A 19984-nucleotide genomic window follows, 5' to 3' on the forward strand; every position below is an offset into this window, starting at 1 on the left:
ATACAATTAATCCTTAAACATCAGGCAGTGAAGGTACATTTCTTCCAGTCACCTCAGCTGGTGCCCATCTTTCCAATGCCAAAGGAGGTATTTCTCACTTTTCAGGATGCCTACAAGGTCAGCTCTTCCCCAGGGCTTCCTAAAGTGGCCTGCTTGACATCCACCACAGTTTTTTTTCCCTTCATGCCAGTTGAACAACTCCTTTTGTGCCACTTGGTATTTCTCAGCCACTGGGAGAGTTGGGTCAGGGTGTGATAAGAAGGAAAGAAGGTGCTTTAACTGTCAGTGGGAATAACCACCAATTTCATTTATATACAACTTGAAAAGCAGATAATCACCTCTTTTGAAGTCAATGCCACAATGTATTTGAACTTGCCTGAAACTTACTAGGTTGTAGGGTGGAGAATGTCCAGCTGGAGCAGTGCAAAAACCAGCGCTGGAGTGTTTTGCTTCCAATTCCTTGTGTTGGGGGAATACTTCCATGTTTCATGTGCACCAAGGACCATGCTGGACCAAATAGCATCACCTTAGGTAGTTTAGGTTCTGCTGAGCAGTTGTCTTCCTGCCTCATCCAAGTCAGGTGGCAGTGGTGGAGCTGGGACCTGGTCTGTGCCCTGAAATTGGTGGTTTGGACACCGCTGTTGTGTTCAAAAGCAGTTTGGGTGGTGAATCCTTTTGGCTTTGGAGGCTGAGGTGGCCCTGCCCTTGCCTTAGCCCATGGCAGTGTCTGCAGAACCTCATCTAGCCCCATGAGAACATCTGAGACATGAGAAACCCTCTTGAAGTTGTCAGCTTTGACACCAGTCCTAAAACATAGGTTTCCCATTGTATTTCCCAGATTTTCAGAGTACTTGGAAGAGTTGAATATTATGCACTTTGTGATATCATGGGGGTTTAATCATTTTAGGTCGCTTCAAAAGCCTTTCCCAAGCCTCTGAGCAAAGCTTTAGGAACAATTACCTTGACAATATCATCCTTTCTGCCCAAGAACCTTGTGGGGTGTTTGGGTAAATCTGGTCAGGTGTGTTATTCGGGTTTTCAGATGAGTCATCATGCCTTGAGGGCTTAACAAGAAAACCTGCAGTTTGCTTGACAGCAGCAACAAGTGAGAGAATAAAGGAGAACATCAGCTCCTTAAGAGACAAAAATAGTTATTTATGTAATGTGTCTCCTGGTGAACTACAGGAGTCCTCAGCCATGTGAATAACTGGACTCCAACAGTGGGCTGAGCAGTGGGAGAGAAGTTTATTTGAGCCTGGGAGGGGGATGAATGGAATGGAATGGAATGGAATGGAATGGAATGGAATGGAATGGAATGGAGTGAGCCCTGAGATTAGCTCAGTTGATCAGAGCACAGTGCTGAGAACACCAAGGTCGTGGGTTTGATCTCTGTGTGGACCATTTGCTTAAGAGTTGGACTCGATGGTCCTTGTGGGTCCCTTCAACTCAGAATATTCTGTGATTCTGTAAAACGAATGGAATGGAATGGAATGGAATGGAATGGAATGGAATGGAATGGAATGGAATGGAATGGAATGGAATGGAACAGAATATTTCAGCTGGAAGGTACCAGCCATCATCCAGTCCAACTGCTTGCTCGATTCAGGGCTGACCAAAAGGTAAAGCATGTTTTTAAGGACATTGTCCAAATACCCTTCAGCAGCTTTAGAGGATGTGGGGTTGATGAATGTGCATAATTAATCCTCATGAAGATAGGCAAGGTAAGTAATATTTTTTCCTATGCATACACTAGAGCACCAGGGCCAAATCTTATCTTTATCAGAGCCTCTCAGTGTCATCCTTTTGCAATGTGTAAATAGAACATGTTAAAGGACTCAGAGGAAGCCCCACAGTCGGGATGTGGCATGGTTTTGTAGGTGCAGGCACAAGTGGCCCGGGACTGAAGCTCTCCTGTTCCAGTTTTGGAGTGTGTGGGATGGGGTTGCCCTTGACTGAAGCAGCCTGTTTGTTGTTTCCAGGAACAGTGGGATCATAGCAGCAGTGGGAGCACAGGATCCCAGCCAGGGTCTGGCTTCAGGCAGGGCTCTGGATCCAGGTCTGGCAGCCACAGGAGAAGCAGCCAATTCAGGCAATCAGCCAAGGTATACCTGGTAGTGACCTGCTGAAGTTGTGTCCTGTGCTTGCTGCTTCTTGGAGGCGTCCCCATCACGACATGTTTGTGGTGTGTGTCACACGTAGGCGTGGGTGCGTGTCAACTGTGAGGGACACTTCAAAGACCTGTTTAATTCACTCATGATGTATGACCCACTGAGGTGTGCTGAGTGCCTTAGCGTTGGGAAAGAAGTCCCTAGTCAGCTGGTGAAGTGCACAGGAAATCAGGGTTTTTTCTGTATTTGAAGTCTCGGAGCATTTGGGAAATCAAGAGATGTCTGTAATTATTTGCTGGCAGGTCTTCATTATAAGTTGAAAGATGGTGTTAAATGGTGACCTTGAGTCCAGCTGCTTTCTGTGTAAGCTGTCTCCAGGGCTAGATAGAGAGTTACCTTCATTCTCTGCAAAAGACTGTAAGAATTCACTTTTTACATGGTTTTAGGTCTGTCCCCGAACTCAGACTCGGGACCATTCCTGTTAGTTTCAGTCAGCCTGTGTCCTGTCTTCTCCTGGAGTCACTCTCCTTTATGCACACATGAACACCACTTGTTCAGAAGTCGGTGGCAGACTGAGGTTTAGAACCAGTGATCAAAGTCCATTCATCCATTTAATCCTCCTGAAGATCATGAGGAAACAGCTTTTCCTCCTGAACCATGCTGTGGTGGGATAGGACCCACAGAACCAAGGCTGTGTCTAGAAAGTGGTGGTCCTTTCTGGTGGGAATGAGACTCAACATATCCTTTCCTCTTTGAGCAGGGATAATACTGTTATCCTCAAAATTTCTTTATTTTTATCTGTATTTTTCATACGAAAACTTTCAGTTTTCAACTAGGAAGCCCTTAATTGGAGCCTTTTCAGACAGTTCAGTATCTCTCTCATCTTTATTTTCTACCAAAGTGTAGCCAGGGGTTGTAGGCAGCTGAGAAAGAGGAAAAGTGAGGGAGGCTCCTCAAGCTCAGAACTGAAAAATGCTTAAGTTATACATGCCACAGATTAATCCCTGAATTTATAGCAGGGACCCAGGTGGCCACTTGGTGTTGTTCTGTATGCAGTGATGATTTAACCTGGTTGCAGTTGTGCAACAAAGGGCATGATTTCGGATTTGTTTTCTGGAGGATGGCAGTGAGGAGGGGCAAGAGGTGGACGCCGAGCTGGGCTTTGGAAAGCTGCTTGCACGCATGCAAATGCTGACTTTGTGGGGAATTCGCTGAAGCTGCATGCATAGTAAACAGCCAGAGTCCACGTGGGCCTGTCCCTGTTTGTGTGGGCAGCTCCAGGGGCTGGGCAGCAGTGGATGGAGGTCATTTGTGCTCACAGGGGCAGGAGGACAGAGGTTGTGGACGTGCATTTAAACCACGGTGTTTGCAGGATCTGTTTTACTGGATGTCTCGTTTCTCAGAGTAGTGGTGTTACTCTTGAAAGCGTCTCTCTCAATTATCATTCCGAGTGAATTAATTAATTTTCAGCAGGACTAGCTCCTTCTCAGTGAAAAAAGATTATCTAAAGCTGAGGGTTGGGTCACTGGGAACTTCATGTTAAAATTGCTGATGGTTATAATTGCAGTCCTGGGAGGACTGACAGCAAGTCACTGCTTTTCTTAAATACATGCAATTTTTAATCTTTTTTTTTTTTTGTACCTGGATTTGAGAATTGGCTTTTTGAAGCCTTATTATTAAGTCTTAGCACCGTGCTGTGAGCATTTCAGTAAGCTCCCTGCAGCACAGGGCTGCAAGGCTGCTGCCTGTCCTGTGAGCTGACACAGAGACTGGTTCTGAAGACAGGTCACAGAAGACCAAAAGAGTCTCTTGAAATGACAGTGACTCACGACTTAATGACAAGGTGTGTTATCACTGGGCCCTGGCGCCATCCTTGTGGAATCTGGCTGATGCCTGGAGTGTCTCCAGGGGATTATGGGCACATCTTCCAGGAGGACCAGGTTTGGGTGAGAGCATCCAGCTGCTGCCTTGTACCTGCCTGACCTCCTCGCCACCTGGAATTAATTTGTCTGCAGGAAGAGGTTTCTCTTCTTTGTCTGGCAGCTGTGATAACCTGCACATTTGTACTTCCATTATACTGCATTTGGATGCTTGCAAGGATTTGAAAAACTAATTCCTGTCCTTGGTGGGAGAAAATCGTTCTTACCTTTGCCTAAAATAAAAATCATCGTTTGTAACTTATCATGGGAGTTATTATATATTTCTCGTAGTTTGTTTCTGAGCAGAGACATGTCAACTTGCAGATCCCCAGGGGTTAAGATCATAATCCATAAACCCCATGGAGGAGACTAAAAAGGGAGCAGTGTGTCTGTGTTTGGAGTTTCTGGTGTCTAAATTGGTTGTGCTGGAAATGACTGCAAAGTGTAACCATCTGTTCACTGAGGACGTGTCCCTGACATTGGTTGGGAGAGTGTTGCTCACTTTGTGAGCAGATTGAGCTCTGGGACTTCATTAAGGAACGGACACATTTTTAATGAGTTTCTAATGTCTTGGTTAATATTAATAATCTTGAAAATGACAGAAGTTATTTGACAGGGAATAGATGAAATCCACCTTCTCTAGCATGTGTTTTGCCAGAGTGGGACCATTTGGACTGAGATGCTTAAATAATCTGAATATGTGCAAGATTATGAGTAATCTGAATAAGAAATGTTGAGGGGAAATTTTGTTAGTATGGGACTCCCTATGTGAAATGCATTCAATCCATCCAGATTGAGTCAAGTCTGATTTCTTGAATGGTCTTGAATGGCAAAATCCAACCTGCTAAATTTACCTCACCTGTAAAGGGTGGAGAGGGCAGCCCAATTTGTGCAAGGAGAACATGTGAGGGCTGATGACTATGAAGGGGCTTTGACAAAAGCAGCTGCACAGGAAAATTCAAGGTGTTTTACGGTTGGCTAGAGGTTTCTCATAATGGCAGTGGGGAAAGGGCCTGGGGTGCTGGTGGCAGCAGCTGGACATGAGCCCAGGGGTGCCCAGGTGGGCAGTGGCCCCTGGGCTGTCCCAGCCGTGGTGTGACACAGCCCCAGGGCAGGGCCTGTCCCCTGGGCTGGCACTGCTGAGTCCCCTCCAGTGCTGGGGACAGCTCTGGGCCCCTCAGGACAAGAGACCCCGAGGGGCTGGAGCGTGTCCAGGGCAGGGAACGGAGCTGGGGAAGGGGCTGGAGCCCCAGGAGAGGCTGAGGGAGCTGGGAAAGGGGCTGAGCCTGGAGAAAAGGAGGCTCAGGGGGGACCTTGTGGCTCTGCACAAGTCCCTGACAGGAGGGGACAGCCGGGGGGGTCGGGCTGTGCTCCCAGGGAACAGGGACAGGAGGAGAGGGAACGGCTCAGGATGGGCCAGGGCAGGTTCAGATTGGACATCAGGAGGAATTTTGTCACAGGAAGGATTGTTAAGCAGTTGAACAGACTGCCCAGGGCACTGGTGGAGTCCCCATCCCTGGAAGTGTTCAAGGAATGCTTGGATGTGACACTCAGTGCTCTGGGCTGGGTGGCAAAGGGGGATCAGGCACAGGTTGGAGTCGATCTTGGAGATCTTTCCCAACCAAATGATTCTATGATTCATGAATCTCAGCCTGTCCCCCCTTGATGGATCGTGGACATGGGGCAGGAGGAAAGGCCTGGAGCTGAGCTTTGCATTGTCTGCTCCGTGTTGTGCACAGCTCTGTGTCCCCAAGGCTGAAACTGTCGTTCCTTGCCTTCACGGTGCACCTTTGCAGCAGGTGAGGGGTCTCTGCACTGCATGGATTCACACAGGAGCCCAGGATCCCTTGTGCAGAGCCAAGACACCTCTGTGGCTGGTGGGAGAGGCTGTGCCCTGGTCAGGATAGCTTCATGTGCCCCCCAACAAGTAACCACCTTTCCATCTCTCCTAGAATGGCAACAAGGAGAGCAACCTTGACATGCTGGGCACAGACATCTGGGCTGCCAACACCTTTGACTCCTTCAGGTAAGCTGGTTTTAAAATGCTTTAAGAGACAGATGGACTCTTAAGATGGACTGTGCCTTGTCTTAGCCCTTGCCAGTGTGTCCATCCTGCTGGTACCCAGGCACCAGAGAGCACCCTGGTAGTACTGACATCACTTCTCCTCCCCATCCCCATTTAGCCTGTGGCACCAAGAGCAGTCTATTTAAAGCATCTGTTTAAAGTGTGCTTTGGAGAGGCCACTGGATGGGTTTGCAGTCCAAACACCTGAAACCAGTACCAGTACAATTACTTGTGGTTACCCCAGGGCTGCACAGGCAAGGCTTGAGTCGGCTCTGAGCTGCTGCTCTGGGATTTTACTCTCCCATTAGTTGGCTCCTTAGCTGCTGGGAAGAGCTCTTCAGCTGCTGTCTCAGAGTGGGGAAAGCAGTGAAATATCCTTTCTGTCCAGTTTTATGCATAATCTGCAGGCGTTGAGTCACTGGAGCAGACAGGTTGTGCAGGGCAAAAGAGAACATAATTTCATGGACCTGTTGCAATATCCTTTTGGTACAGAGGGCGAGTATATCTTGCAGGGTGTCTTCTGTATCAAAATTAGAGGCTTAGATGAAGCTGCAAGAGCTCAGCATACCTAAAAAAACAAGAAAAAATGAAAAGGGATGCATCAGTGTGAAGGTTGGAGGCTCACATCCACGTGCTCTGCAGCAGGGAGTGGAGCTCCCAGAAATGCCAGCTTTCCTTATCTGCAGGCTCCCATGTGCCCTCTGCTCTTCAGCTCGGTGGTGTTTAATTAGCAGTGGACTTCCTTTCTCTGTTTTTCCCTGTTTTTCTCTCCTAGTGGTGCAACGTGGGACTTGCAGCCTGAAAAACTAGATTTCACCCAGTTTCACAGAAAGCTGCGAAACACCTCCAAACACCCATTGCCTCACATAGACAGAGAAGGGTGAGTGCTGTCTCTGCAATACTGTGCTCTCCACGAAGGTCTCTAACTTCTCCCTTGCTCTAGGAACTCTGGCTCTGTGGAACACCTCATGTAGAGGACATGGGAAGACACACTGGACAATTTACAGTTTGAGAATGCTGTGATTAGTCTGTCTGGTTCCTCTGTCATCCAGTTCTGGGCTGGAGCAGAGTTGTTCTCTGTATTATTGCATTGCCTGATGGATCTCAGTGTTCAAATAACTCTGGATCCGAGTCTGCTAGATCCTGGTGTTCTAAATTTAAACATCTCTGGATACTGGAGGAAAGATCCTGGCTTAGTACTGACCTGGTTACAGCTCCTGTGAATGACAGGGCTTCCGCTGTTCTTCCCAGCAAGAGTTCAAGGAAGGAGAGAGCATCAATGTGTTTCATAAAACTGTGAAAACAGCTCCTTTTGCTTGTGACAGCCTGCACAGGCTTCCCTGGTATTTCTGGATTCCTTACTGGTTGTTGGTTGGTCAAGCCAAATAAATGTGTGCTGGCAGCAAGTGGCTCACCAGTGCTGCTTAGATTGATATTCCATTTCCCTGCAGATGGAGAAACAGTCACTCCCTGACAGGAGGGTGCAGCCAGGTGGGGGTCAGGCTCTTCTCCCTTGTAAAAAATGACAGGATAAGAGGTAAAGGCCTCACATTGCATCAGGGGAGGTGTAGGTTGGATATTAGGAACATTTTTTTCCACAGAAAGGGTTGTCCAGCCCTGGCACAGCTGCCCAGGGTAGGAGTGGAGTCCCCATCCCTGGAGAGATTTAAAAACCGTGTGGATGTGTCACTTGGGAACGTGGGTCAGTGGTAGCCTTGGCAGGGCTAAGGGAATGCTTGGACTTGGTGATCTTAGAGGTCTTTTCCAACCATAAGCATTCCAGGATTCTACAGATCGGGTTTTCCTCGTGCTATCACTCAGAGCATAGAGGGAGGAAAATATCAGAACAGGTTTAAAAGGTGTGCTTGCAGCTGATGTTCCATCACTGCCGTGTTGTTTGCAGGGCTGGATATCTTCTCTTGGAGACATTTTTTCTGCTGATAACCTTGTTTTGGCAAAGTAGTGGCCAGTGCCATATGCCTGGTCTGCACATCCTGTTTAGAAGACAAGTTTAGAATTGTTGTTGGAACAGTTGATTGGAAACAATTAGAAACATGCAGCCAGGCCAGAAATCCCATGGTAGCATCTGCAGTAGGCTCCTGCACCCTACAGGGACAGGAAGACTCAGACAGCATTTTCTTTTTCTGCTCTGTAATAAGGTATACTGCAGGTTTATAAAGAGCAATTCTCAGAACATTTAAACAATGTAACACTAAATTTCTAAGTCACTAGGTCTCTTAGTCAAATTCAGTCCCGTTTTTTCAGATGAGTTTGAAAAATGAGATGAAGGGGTCCTATAAAATAAGATATAATGTGCTACCTCTGTAAAATAAGATACAATGTGCTTCCTCTGTAAAATAATATAAAATATGCTCCATGGTTGATGGCACTTGCCAGGTGATTCTGTCAGTGATACCTCCTATGTGCAGGGAGGATGGAGCAGAGTTGGTGTTGTGGTTTTCCTCTGGTTCCTGCTGTACTGTGAATGCCCACACTGCAAACAGGTAAAGGAGGCAGTGTGGAGGGGAGATATTTAATCACTCTTAAATATTACAGCTGTAAAAGTGGAGTAAGAATTAGCATATCTGCAGAAAAGTTAAGCAAATGTCGGCACAAAACAGTCCATGTCCCAAAATGTAAGCCATGTAAGTAACCTGGCTAGAACAGAGGAAGCACAGAGAAAGACAAAATTGTTCTTATTTTTTAGCTTCTAAAGCTGTGTTGTGCATTCATCAGCTCTCCGTGGTGAATCTGTGCTGAGATTCAGCTTGCTGAGCCTCCATGAATCTCCACCTGCTAGCTAGGCATTTTCCCCTTTTGCTTGAATGGGAAGCTTTTTTTAACAATCTAGCTGTGCAGTGAAAAAATAATCGGGAGGGGGGAAAAAAAGGAATATGCTGTTCAGTGTGTGTTTTCAACACTAAAAGAACCATTTTATTCCTTAGTCTGATCAGTTGCCCAAGGCTGGCCATGCAGTTGCATCCAGTTGTGTGACCTCAAGTGACTTTTGATTGGGTGTTTTCCTCCAGGAAGACATCTGCTTTTATTGGAAGATGCTGTTTGGTGGCATGCTGAATAATCAGAAGCGGAGCATTTAAGAAAAAGCAGGGAACTGTACCATGTTTCTGACCTGAATTCATCTGGCTTTAATTTCCAGTGCTCTTCCAGATCAAACATCCTTTTGTAGCTGGTATTTTCTCTTTATTCCAGGTATCTCCCAAGCACGTGTATCACTTGAGTTTTTCAGGTACTCTAAGGAATTTCTCTACCATCTCTTTGAAATGCAACTGCTGGCACTGCCTGTGGTCCTGTAGCTGAGGCTCAGCCATTCTGTCTCTAGAGGAAAGCTGCCTTCATCCCCCTAATCCCTGCCTCCTCTTCGTCCCCTGCCTTTTTGCCACAGTTCAGCATCCAAAATTCAGCCTAGGATGGTTTCCAGCCTTTTCAGATGACCTTTTCCTTCAGTACGTTTGTGTTCTGCACCTGCAGCTGGCATTGTTTGTCCCCAGATATGTGACATAATTTTTTCTCATCTATAGAAATACATATATGTAAATACTTTTTCAGATGTGTGTTTCTGAATGTGTATACATGCATACATATATATACATGTACATATATATATATATACACACACATACAAATAGTACGTATGTGTATGCACACTGTATTTTTACCTTGGTAAGTCAAAGTCAGGATTTCATCTATGATGTAAAGTCAGTTGTTAAACACCTCTGATTTCCAATAAATACAGAATCACAGAATGGTTTGGGTTGGAAGGGATCTTTGAGATTACCTAGTCCAGCCCCCCTGCCTTGAGCAGAGGCACCTTTTAGTAAACCAGAGTGCTCAGGTTGATTAAGGCTAATTAAATTGCTTCCCTTCAGCTTTCTGGTTTTTGAGCCTGGTACTTTAGCGTGTGGCATTTTTCGCAAATTTTTTCTCCCATTTTCTTTAATACCAAGATCTGTTTTTCTCTGACTTCTAGGCACTGATTACCTGGGTCTGCTGCTACCAAAGTCTCTACTGTATCTTATTTAACAATGTCTTACTTCTAACTGAGAAAAAAAAATCTTACCGTTCTTGCATAATGAGAAGGGTTATCTTTGTTGTTTATGAACATAGAAGGATGATATTTATTGACCTTTCTTTTCTTTCTCTGTGTCATCACAAACTCTTTGTATCCAGCTAGTAATTATCTTTGGATTGGTTTTTTCCTTTCTTGTTCCAAGAAAGTCCTTCAGCTGCCAATTCTGTGTATGGTGTGTGAGTGCCTGACTTCTCATCCCAATTTCTTTGTCTTTCAAATTGTCTGTTTATATTTATATCTATTGCTGCTTCCTGTCTGCGATGTGTGTTTATGCTGATTTTCAGCACCTTTCTCAGCAGGGGAGCTGGAGCTCCCCTGGAGATCAGCAAATGAGCACTGCTTCAAAGGAAGCGTTTTTCATTATTCTTCCCATGCTCTTATTTCTGCTGTCCAGGTGGGCTGTGCTTTTCCACATGGTCTAGAAATCGAGTAACCCTGGGCTCAGGACTGCCTTTTGGTTTTCTCACTGCTGCTACTACCAGAAGTGTTTGCAAGCTGTGGCAGATGGTGCAGGTGGAGAGGACTGAGCAAAGCATTTAATTTTGTATTAACAGCTTTACGCCTGCGTGGGAGTGTTTTGGAGGCACAGCACACTCGCTCCAGAGAGAGCCTCTTTGTTTCTATGAGAGGCCTTTGCAGTAACAACTGATATTCCCCTTGTGCCCTAATAGAAAATTAACTGTGTCTCCAGCGAGTTTTCACGTGCTTTTGTTTTGTTTTCCTCTTGCCACAGGCTTGGAAAGGGGAAATACGAGGATGGTGACAGCATCAACTTGAACGACATAGAGAAAGTCCTTCCAGTGTGGCAGGTAGGTGATGAGGACATCTGCCCCTGCCACGGTGGGGGCCAGCAGCAGCACCTTCCCTGCCTTGTGCTCCCTTAGGAAACCCTCCTCAGGAGTGGGAAAGCTGCTGGGCTGTGATCCTTTGGGGGCTGGGATGGAGATTTGTGCCTGTGGTTTCAGGTGTTAGCGCTGGGCAAGGGCAGTTGCCACACAGACTTTGTTGGGAGGTGATACACCGAGGGCAGTATATACCTATATATGTATGTATGTGGATGTATGCAGGGCTCGTATGTTGAAGAAAAGGAGATTCTGAAAAGCATCAACCCCTACTGGCAGCTCCAAAATAAATTGCTGTCAGGAAGCCAGCAGTGCCTGTGTGCTGACCCAGGTATTGCCTGTTTGGGGCTGTGCCCACGTTTATGTACACTGGTGATCCACGTGTGTTTTCTCCAGCCTGTTCTTTCCCCAGATCTCTCTTTACAGTTTTGTCAGTTCTGGCAAAATGACCTCTGGTGCCTGGATCTTGGGGAGTAGCAGGATGAGACCCCACAGTTCAGAAGTCAGGTTGAATGAATCTATTTGTCAGCACCAAGTAGTTTTCCATTTTACAGAGCCCCCTAGCCCTCAAAGGAGCTGAGTTCCCTGAGCTTAGCAAGTTTCTGAGGATACTCAGTATGTTTTTGCTGAAACCTCTTTGCCTCCAGAGGCAAGGATGAAAACATCTCGTGTACTGTGTTAGTGTTACCCTTTTCAGCGCTGAGCCAAGAGCTCACTGGGCTTCTTGCTCACGCATCATGTGAGGAAAAGCTTTGCTCATCCTGCAGACCATGTGACAATCTGCCTTACTGTTTCTTTTCGGTGAGTTATTTGGCACTGAATACGTGAAGGAGTGGAGAAGGGCAGCTGACTTTGGCAGGGAGGAGCACTGCTTGCAGCTGCTTCCTGCTCCGTCTCTTCCATGTTTGGTATGTCTGGACTTTAGGTCACAGGGAAAAAAACATCAGGTTCAGCTGATACAAACCCCATTAACTCTGCAAAATAAGGCTAGTTTCCCCGGGGAATAACTGGAAGTGAAGAATCAAACCATCTTTGGTGCAAGGAGCTGATTGCCTTCAAGAGGGTTTTAATCAACAGCTGTTAAATAAGCCAGGTCCTCCCAGTCCGGTTATCATTTCATCAGGTCCTCAGACTGCATTGAATACAATGAATTAATTCCAATACATACATTAATATCTGGCTTAATTGTTAGTGTGACATCTCTGAGATGGAAGACCTAGTGGGAATGCTGGATTTGATGTTTTGTTTGTGCCTGGGGGCAGACTCGTGCAGCCCTGCATTAATCTGCAGACGTGCTTACCTTGGCATGTACAGCCAGTTGTGTGTCTGTGGGAGCTAGGACCCAGGTGGCTCTGGGTGAGGGTTTATCTTGTTCAACATGGACAAGTGAAATACTTGCAGACAGCTGGTTTAATCCTGACATATCATTGTTAACTGGATTTGAATGCGACCGTGCAATGCTGACAGTGATTTTACTGCTCTTTATCCCTTGTTTTAAATGGCTCTGTGGAGCAGTGAGGAGGGGGGCATAAGGGAAGATATTCCCTTGTGTGAGCCTGGGAGAGGAAAATCCCTCACCCCATGGAGTTGTCCCGCTCTGTTATGTTCATGTTGCATCCTGAAGAAGAGGCATTTCAGGTTGGTGATATATGAACTCCTGATCTGTCTGGTTTTGAGAGCTGGTGGGTTGCTTACAGCAGGCATGCACAGATGGAGAGGCCAATCTGAGCATCCCCTAGCCCCACTGGGATGGTCTGAGCATCCTCCACTATGACTGAACCAGTCCAGGCATCCTCTAGCATGACTGGAGTGGTCCAAACATCCTCCAGCACAGCTCAGATGGATATGTTTCGCTGCTGGGTGTACTTCAGCAGCCATGGAAAGGTTAAAAGCACCACATTTCAGACAGGTAGGGAGTCTTGCTTGCAGGCTCCTTGGAGATTTGTGTGCCTTTGATGTTAAGGTGTGATAGACACAGGACATGAATCTAGAACCAATCTCCAGTGTACATCCAGGTCTGTGTCAGTATCTACAGACAGATGCAGAGACGTCCCTAATTAAGCAGAATATTCTGGTTCTCTGGGGATTGAGCAGACTGCTCTGGATATCTGGGTGTTAATCTCCCTATAATTGAGTTTTTCTGCTGGTATCTATCAGTAGTATTTTAACAAAATATTGCAAGGAAAGCCTATGACTATTTGGCAGTTGAAAGGTGGAAAAATAAACAAAACAAAATAAGCCAAAGCGACCTTTCCCCAGATCCTCTTTTGTCTGGAATTTGTGCATCCCAGTCCTTGGGGATCCTCTCACAGCGTGGTGTGCTCTGCCATCTCGTGGACAGGCACGGGCTTCACAACTCCTCCACCACAACTCGTAATTTGAAGCTTTCTCTTTGCCCCATCCTTTCAAAATCCATCTGAGGTGCTTGTTTTTACTGGTGAATAGGTTTTTATTTTTGAAAGCTTCATGGCTAGGAGCTCATGAGGTCATTGCCTTGGCTCAGCTCATGAGCCATAGCCTCTTCATCTCTCCTTACTCATGAGAGTCTGCAGTAGGATTTGGACTCTAATTCACCAAAGTGCTGCCAGAAATGACTCTTTTGAAGGTAAGTGCTCTCCATTCATAAGATCTGCTTTTTACTGCACACCAGAGAGCATCTGCTGCATAGGGAGGCACAGCTCAGGTACAGAAAGAGTCTTTGTCATCCTCTCCATGTTCACATCAGCTGTTCTGTTGAAGGAGACCACATAACCACCTTGGCGTCATGAAGACGTCACGGGGAGGGCTGAGTAAGTGCCTTTTGCTCCCTTTGGCAAGTGCTTGGGAAGTCTTTCAGGCTTGGATGTGTCACATCCAAGTACTCTGGTCCCAGATTTAGTCTCCTTGGCAAGCGAGCCCTTGGCACAATCTACACTTACCAGAGAAAATAACCCAAGAGGTCGTGTTCTGCAGGATCACAGGATCATGGAATGGCTTGGGTTGGAAGGGACCTTAAGGCTCTTGCCCTTCCAACGCCTCTTCCATGGGCAGGGACACCTTCCACTATCCCAGGTTGCTCCGAGCCCTATACAACCTGGCCTTGGACACTTGCCAGGGACAAGGCAGACACAGTTTTTCTGGGCAAGATCCACCCCGTTCCTTCCTGTGGAACTGCTGTAATTCACAGTGGACACAGGAGGCTGCATGTCACAGGGGTGTGCTGTGAATGCTGCTAGACACAAGCAGAGAGTTTTGGGACATGTCCCAAGTGGTTTCTGGACTTGTGTATTGCAGAATCTGGCTTTCACTTTGCTGGACTCGTGCCTTTGGGATGGGCTTGTCCTCTATAAATGCTGGGAATGTGCCTTCACTGCCCAGCTTCTCCTTGTCTTGTGTTTTTAGGGGGTAGAAATGTGGCACTTCTGAAAGGCACTTTGGGCTTTATTGTTGTAATGAGATAAACTTGGAAGATAGCATTGGTATAATTTGGTTTGGCATCTTACTGCCTTCAGCTCATCTCCTTCCGTTTCCTTACTGATTCTTGACCCTTTTTGTCGTATGCTTGCAGTTACAATAAACTGCTTGTTTCTCTTCTGGCTGCAGTCGTCATCCAGCTTCCTTGTTGGAAGAGAAACAAGGGAGAAGCTCCTTAGGAGAAAGGCAGACTCTTTAAGTTGCACACATTCCTCTTAGCACCACTTTGTTCCTGATTTTGTCCAAACAGGATTAGAAGCACCAGGATTCCTCTTCCGGTTTGTAGTTTAGCCTATAGGTGCTTAGGCATATAAATTTGTTTTCTTTTTTACACATGCCTGCATTTGAAAGCAGAAGCAAGCAAGCTGCAGATTATGTTTTCAGCCTTGATATTACACTGCTTTTCTTCTGGTGCTGGAGAACCACCTGAATTGAGGCACCTACAGGCAGCCTCGCCCATTTTACTTGGGACCCCTCCTCACCGAGAAGAATTTTCAAGTCACACCTTACAGTTCAGTGTGAGTAAAGGTGGGACCTGTGCATGAGCTGGTCACTTGGAATTTCTGACCCAGGTGAGACTTGGACACACTGGGACATGGTTTGTTGCACCTCAGTGTAGGGATCTGGGAGGGGCTGGATGATTCCCATTTGAGAATATCCATGTCGTTTCCCTGTCAGCTCTGTAGGGTGCAGAGATGGACCAATTCACATGTGGATTTGGTCAGATATGGAAGGTTCCTGAAGAGGGATGAGCCAACTTAGATGTCCAAGGGAAGGGGCTAGATCATGGGTGAGCAACCCCTCTGCTGCCATGCTGCAGGCAAGGAAGGGAGACTGGTGTCTAGCACTCGTTTGAGAGCTTATTCCTGGACCCAGGAGATCCTTGATCCTTCCAAGGAGATGACAGCAGGAGAACAGATCTCTTTGGAGCTCACAGGCAGCTCTTTGGTGGCGTGGTGTTATTTATTATCACCATACAGTTGTTGTCACCTCGCCACCTCCTCTCTTGCCTGCTCTTTCTACACTGCAAGGCTGGGCAGTTCTCTTTTTACCCAGCACATTAGGCAGTCCTCTTTCACACCCTTGGCCGTAGAAATGCAGTCCTCTCCTAGAAGGCTGTTCTGTGCTGGTGGATCTGGGATGGGCTGATCCCTAGAGGGCATCCCCTCCCACTGGGAGCATCCTGGTTGGTGTGGTGTGTGCCCCCTGTGCTCTGTGTCCCTGCTGTCACTCACAGGGTCTAACCCTGATGTCCTTTATGTGTCCACCATTTATGAAAAGCTTGGAGTGCTTCCCTAGGAGCCCCAAAAGGAGAGGATTACTTCTTCCTGCCCCCACTTCCTGCTGGAGTCTGCCCAGAGTGTGTAGGCACAGCGCTGCCTTCGGAGAAGGTTTCTTGCCTGACAAGCCCATATCCCAAGGGTCTTTCCAATGCAGTAACAACTAAAACCACTGTGGAAAGTCCCTGTCAAAGAGCCAAGACTTACTTGAGTATAGATCACAACATATTGGGAGTCAGAGCTCTGCTCCTGAGTGAAAACCTTTTGGTTTGCCATGGCTGTTAGCAAAACACGGACTTTCTGTGGCCCTTTTGTTGTTGCATTTACCCCAACTGACAGTGACCATCACCTGAGGCAGAGAGGGCAAACTGCTGTGATCACCTGTAGCCCTTCCAGCATCACTTCCATGCCAGAGTTAAGGCCACCATTGGCAAGGAAGGCAGCCATGGAGATCTCCAGAGCATTGGAGAGGTCTGGACCAAGACTGCCCTGTGCAGATCATCACCTCAGAGGTTCCCATGGGCTTGGGCTCTGGTGGCAGAGCACAGTCCCTGTGATCCCTGAAGGTTATAAACCCCCAAGAGTTTTATCAGATATACAAGAAGGAGAAGATCTTCTAGTGGGTTTTTCAGGTTATGATGGTCTTTCATCCCACAGAATCGGAGAAATTCTGTAGTTGGAAAAGACCCATAAGATCACTGAGTCTAGTCATTCCCCCAGCACTGCCAAGGCCACTGCTAACCCATGTTCTCATCCACATGGCATTTAAATGTGGATGTGCCACATCCACATGGCATTTAAATCCCTCCAGGGATGGGAATTCCACTGTGCCCTGGGCAGCCTGTGCCAGACAGGGTCTGACAGACCTTTCCATTCAGAAATTTTTCCTAATATCCAAATTCCTAATACAATATGATAGCCCTATTCAGTGCGTAAACGAAACACTGGAGATATGGCCAGGAACTTTGATGTTTTCATTACTGTTTTTTTATTATCATTATTTTTTCTCGCTATCATTACTCTCATTATTAAAACTGTTATTGTTGTTGTTATTATTATCATTATTATGGTTATTGTTATTGTTGTTGTTATCATTATTATGGCTCAGAGTGGGTTTTTGATGGTGGAAAATGAGACGGGCTCTCCCTTCTCAGGGCTGGTGTTACTCTTTTGGCTGTCAGGCAGACGTTGCAATGCTGACTCATAATTCCTGGGGGTGTCTTCCCAAACTGGTGGGCACAGAGATCCTGTTTTGTAGTGGCTCCTGGTGCTGCTGCTGATCAGCTGGTCAGAATTAGGGCCAGGCTGCTGTGCTTGCCAGGATAGGAGGCACTGGGATGTTCTCCCACCCCAGCTGGATTGACTGGTCAGGGGTTTGGGTTTGGGATGAGCAGGGAGGGAAAGTGGAAGGGACAAGGGTGGTTTATGCTGCAGCTCTGAAGTTTGGCAGTTTGGTGGCTGCAGGGACAGGACTGGTGGCAGAGAGAGGAGCCTTGCAGCACTAGAGGGCAGTGCGGCCTCGCTGCATGGCCCTGGAACACTGCTCTGGGCAGAGGAAATGAGGCTTTTCCAGAGGCTTTTTCCAAGCAGAACCCTCACTCTGCGGTGTCTCTCACCCTCCTGTGCCAGGTCAAGCTGCTGTCCATCCAGACGTGTCCACCTCGGGCTCAGAGTGTGTGTCCAAATGGGGAAACCTGCAGGTGTTTCTCTGTACCTGGGGCTGAACTTGGGTGTGAGCTGCATTTTGGCTCTGAGCAGAATGAAGATAAAACTGAAGGTGTTTGTGAACCCCTCAGTTACCAAAGCCCTGAGGGAGGGCTGGTTCTTAGGGGTTAGACACGTCCCATCTCACAACTCACTGGAAATCCCACCTTTGCCCCCACAATCCTCAGCTCCATGTTTCTCCCGTGGGATGCTCTGGCAGGGCTCAGTCTGGCATTATGCTCCTCACACCAGAGCAGTTCCAGGTGTGCTGAGGGATTCTCCCTTTCTCTGGAGGTGCTGCTGCCTGTCAGGAGTAGGATGTTCTCCTAAACACCCGTATTTCCACCTGTCCCTGTGCCCCACTTACCTTGTTGTACCCACCCCAAGTTAAGGACGTGCCGGCCTCAGGAGGAGGGAGATGGGCACCACGAGTTGCCTACTGCTGGACCATCTCTGTTCCTTAGACCCCAGTTTGCCAGCCACTGGTTTGTACCACAAAGTAAGATTAATACTGGGATGTGGGTGGCTTTGCAGCGTTTCCTCAGGCTGAGATGGCGGAGGGATGAACACAAAGAGATGTGGGACTAGGCTGGGTGTACCAATACGAATTGGTGGGTTTCGGGTTCATGACCAGGGAGTACAAAGAAATAGGATATGGGAGAGCTGTTCCTGAGGGGATGATGAAGAAAGATGCTCTGTTTTACTTTTAAGGAGTCCACAAGTAGTTGTAGTCCTGTGAACTGTAGTTTTCTGGGTAATTAACTGGTTTGGGTAAGGGGAATTGTGCTGGGGTATAAATAACAGCTCAATAGGCATTTCAGGCTCAAAAATGTCACCACATTATGCTCCGGCTTAAACACACCAGGGAGCTACTTGGATTTTTCCCAGCTTTACAGCTGACTTCTCTTTCAGAAAGGTTTGCTTTTATGCAGCTATATAATATCCAAAGCAAACCTGTTTTGGTTTTTCCCAGTCATTTCTATAGACTCCAAAACACACCCCTTAAATCCTGCCTGAATTTTAACTTCTCAATAATGTTACATTTTCTTCTCCCTTGTTTTCTCAGGGGATTCATTAGAAAACTGAGAGGGGTTTTGCTGCACTCCCTTGAATTTGCCGAATATTTTCCTGCAATATGGAAGCAATGTGGAGGAATTATTAAATTTTTAAAACATTATTAAAAGTAGCCGAGAAAAAAACAATCCAGATTTCTAAAGATCCCAAGTAAAAACTCAGTGTCGCTTTGGTCAAGGAGCTGTTTCTGCCGGCTTGGCTATTTCCACATCCCCCTCCCCACTCTCTGTAAAAGAGATGAATTTTTAATAAAATGAATGGAAGGAAGGAATTTTCTCTTTCTCAAAAAAAAAGTAGTCATACCACAGAACCAGAGAAGGGAGACGTGCATATGTCCCTGTTGTCAGAGGGACCTGGAGAGCCTAGAAACACCTCTCTCTCGAAAAATCCTGCTGATGGGGGATGTCCTCGTTCCTGGTCCGACAAAATAGGAGGTTAATGTTTCCTGTCGCATTTATAAATTTCTTCTTAACCAGAAGATGCTTCCCCCACCCTTTTCTGCTGCCTTTCCTCTGATGTTGTGGGAATAGAAAGTAATACAATAAATGAGACCAGAAGTTCTTAAAATGCGAATTTCCTGCCCGGAGGCAGCAGGTAAGTGAATCCCATTCAGCTTGGAAAGATGTATATATAGCTGTGGGTGTAAATATAGGTATTTAGTGGCAGGGTAAGTGTTTATTGCAATGCAGGGTGGTTTTGTCAAAGATTGTCATTTAAGTGGGAAATTTATTGCGGCACATGACGCCTGGATGTCTCTTCCACAAGGAAAATAAAGACTGTTTATGAAGGGATTAAATGGTGTCCTCTCTGTGGTAGCAGACCAAGCTCTGGAACCCAGAGATCGTTTTAGTCCTACATTTTGTATGATTCCTCTTTTTATGATTTTAAAAGTACTTTTGGGGGTTGTTTTTTTTTCAAGATCATAAAATGGTTTGGGTTGGAAGGGACCTTAAAGATTGTATTGTTCCAACTCCTCTGCCATGGGCAGAGTCAACTTCCACTAGACCAGAGACCCATCCAGCTTGACCCTGGGACACTTCCAGGAATACTGCATTAATTTTTCTGCTGGCTCTGGAAATGGCTCAGACGTACACATTGCTGGCATAATCAGTGAAAGAAAACTCTGTGGCCTCCCCAAAATGCCTTTGCTGGATGGTGGGCTTGAATGATTTCATTTGGACTAAAAGGAATAGTGAGCAGAATGTGGTATCCACACCTTTGGCCACACAATGCTGCCCCTGTGTCCATGTCTCCCAGGGTTATTCCTGTTTATCCTTCTCTTGTTCCTCTTGTTGTGGAGAAACTCCTCATTGTTGGCCTGCTTTCTTTTTCATTCTTTTTTTTTTTTTTTTTTTTTTTAATAATTCTTGTAATGTATGAGCAGAGAAACCACTGGAGAATGATAAAGCTTCATTTCTTCCTGCTTTTGTGACCCACTTCATTATTTCG

At 46.6% G+C, this 19984-nt stretch overlaps 1 protein-coding gene across 2 annotated transcripts in view; it reads left to right on the top strand.

Moving 5' to 3' along the window:
- CTIF (cap binding complex dependent translation initiation factor) overlaps positions 1-19984 on the top strand; it is a 119844-nt gene that overhangs the window by 12163 nt on the left and 87697 nt on the right. For both annotated transcript variants that reach the window (XM_066339757.1, XM_066339758.1), the window contains exons 3-5: positions 5980-6053; positions 6868-6972; positions 10916-10991. In XM_066339757.1, coding sequence (XP_066195854.1) covers positions 5980-6053; positions 6868-6972; positions 10916-10991 — 255 coding nt within the window. The remainder of the gene's footprint in view (positions 1-5979; positions 6054-6867; positions 6973-10915; positions 10992-19984) is intronic.

The sequence above is a fragment of the Sylvia atricapilla genome, chromosome Z (assembly GCF_009819655.1).
Source record: "Sylvia atricapilla isolate bSylAtr1 chromosome Z, bSylAtr1.pri, whole genome shotgun sequence".
NCBI classification, from domain to species: Eukaryota; Metazoa; Chordata; class Aves; order Passeriformes; family Sylviidae; genus Sylvia; species Sylvia atricapilla.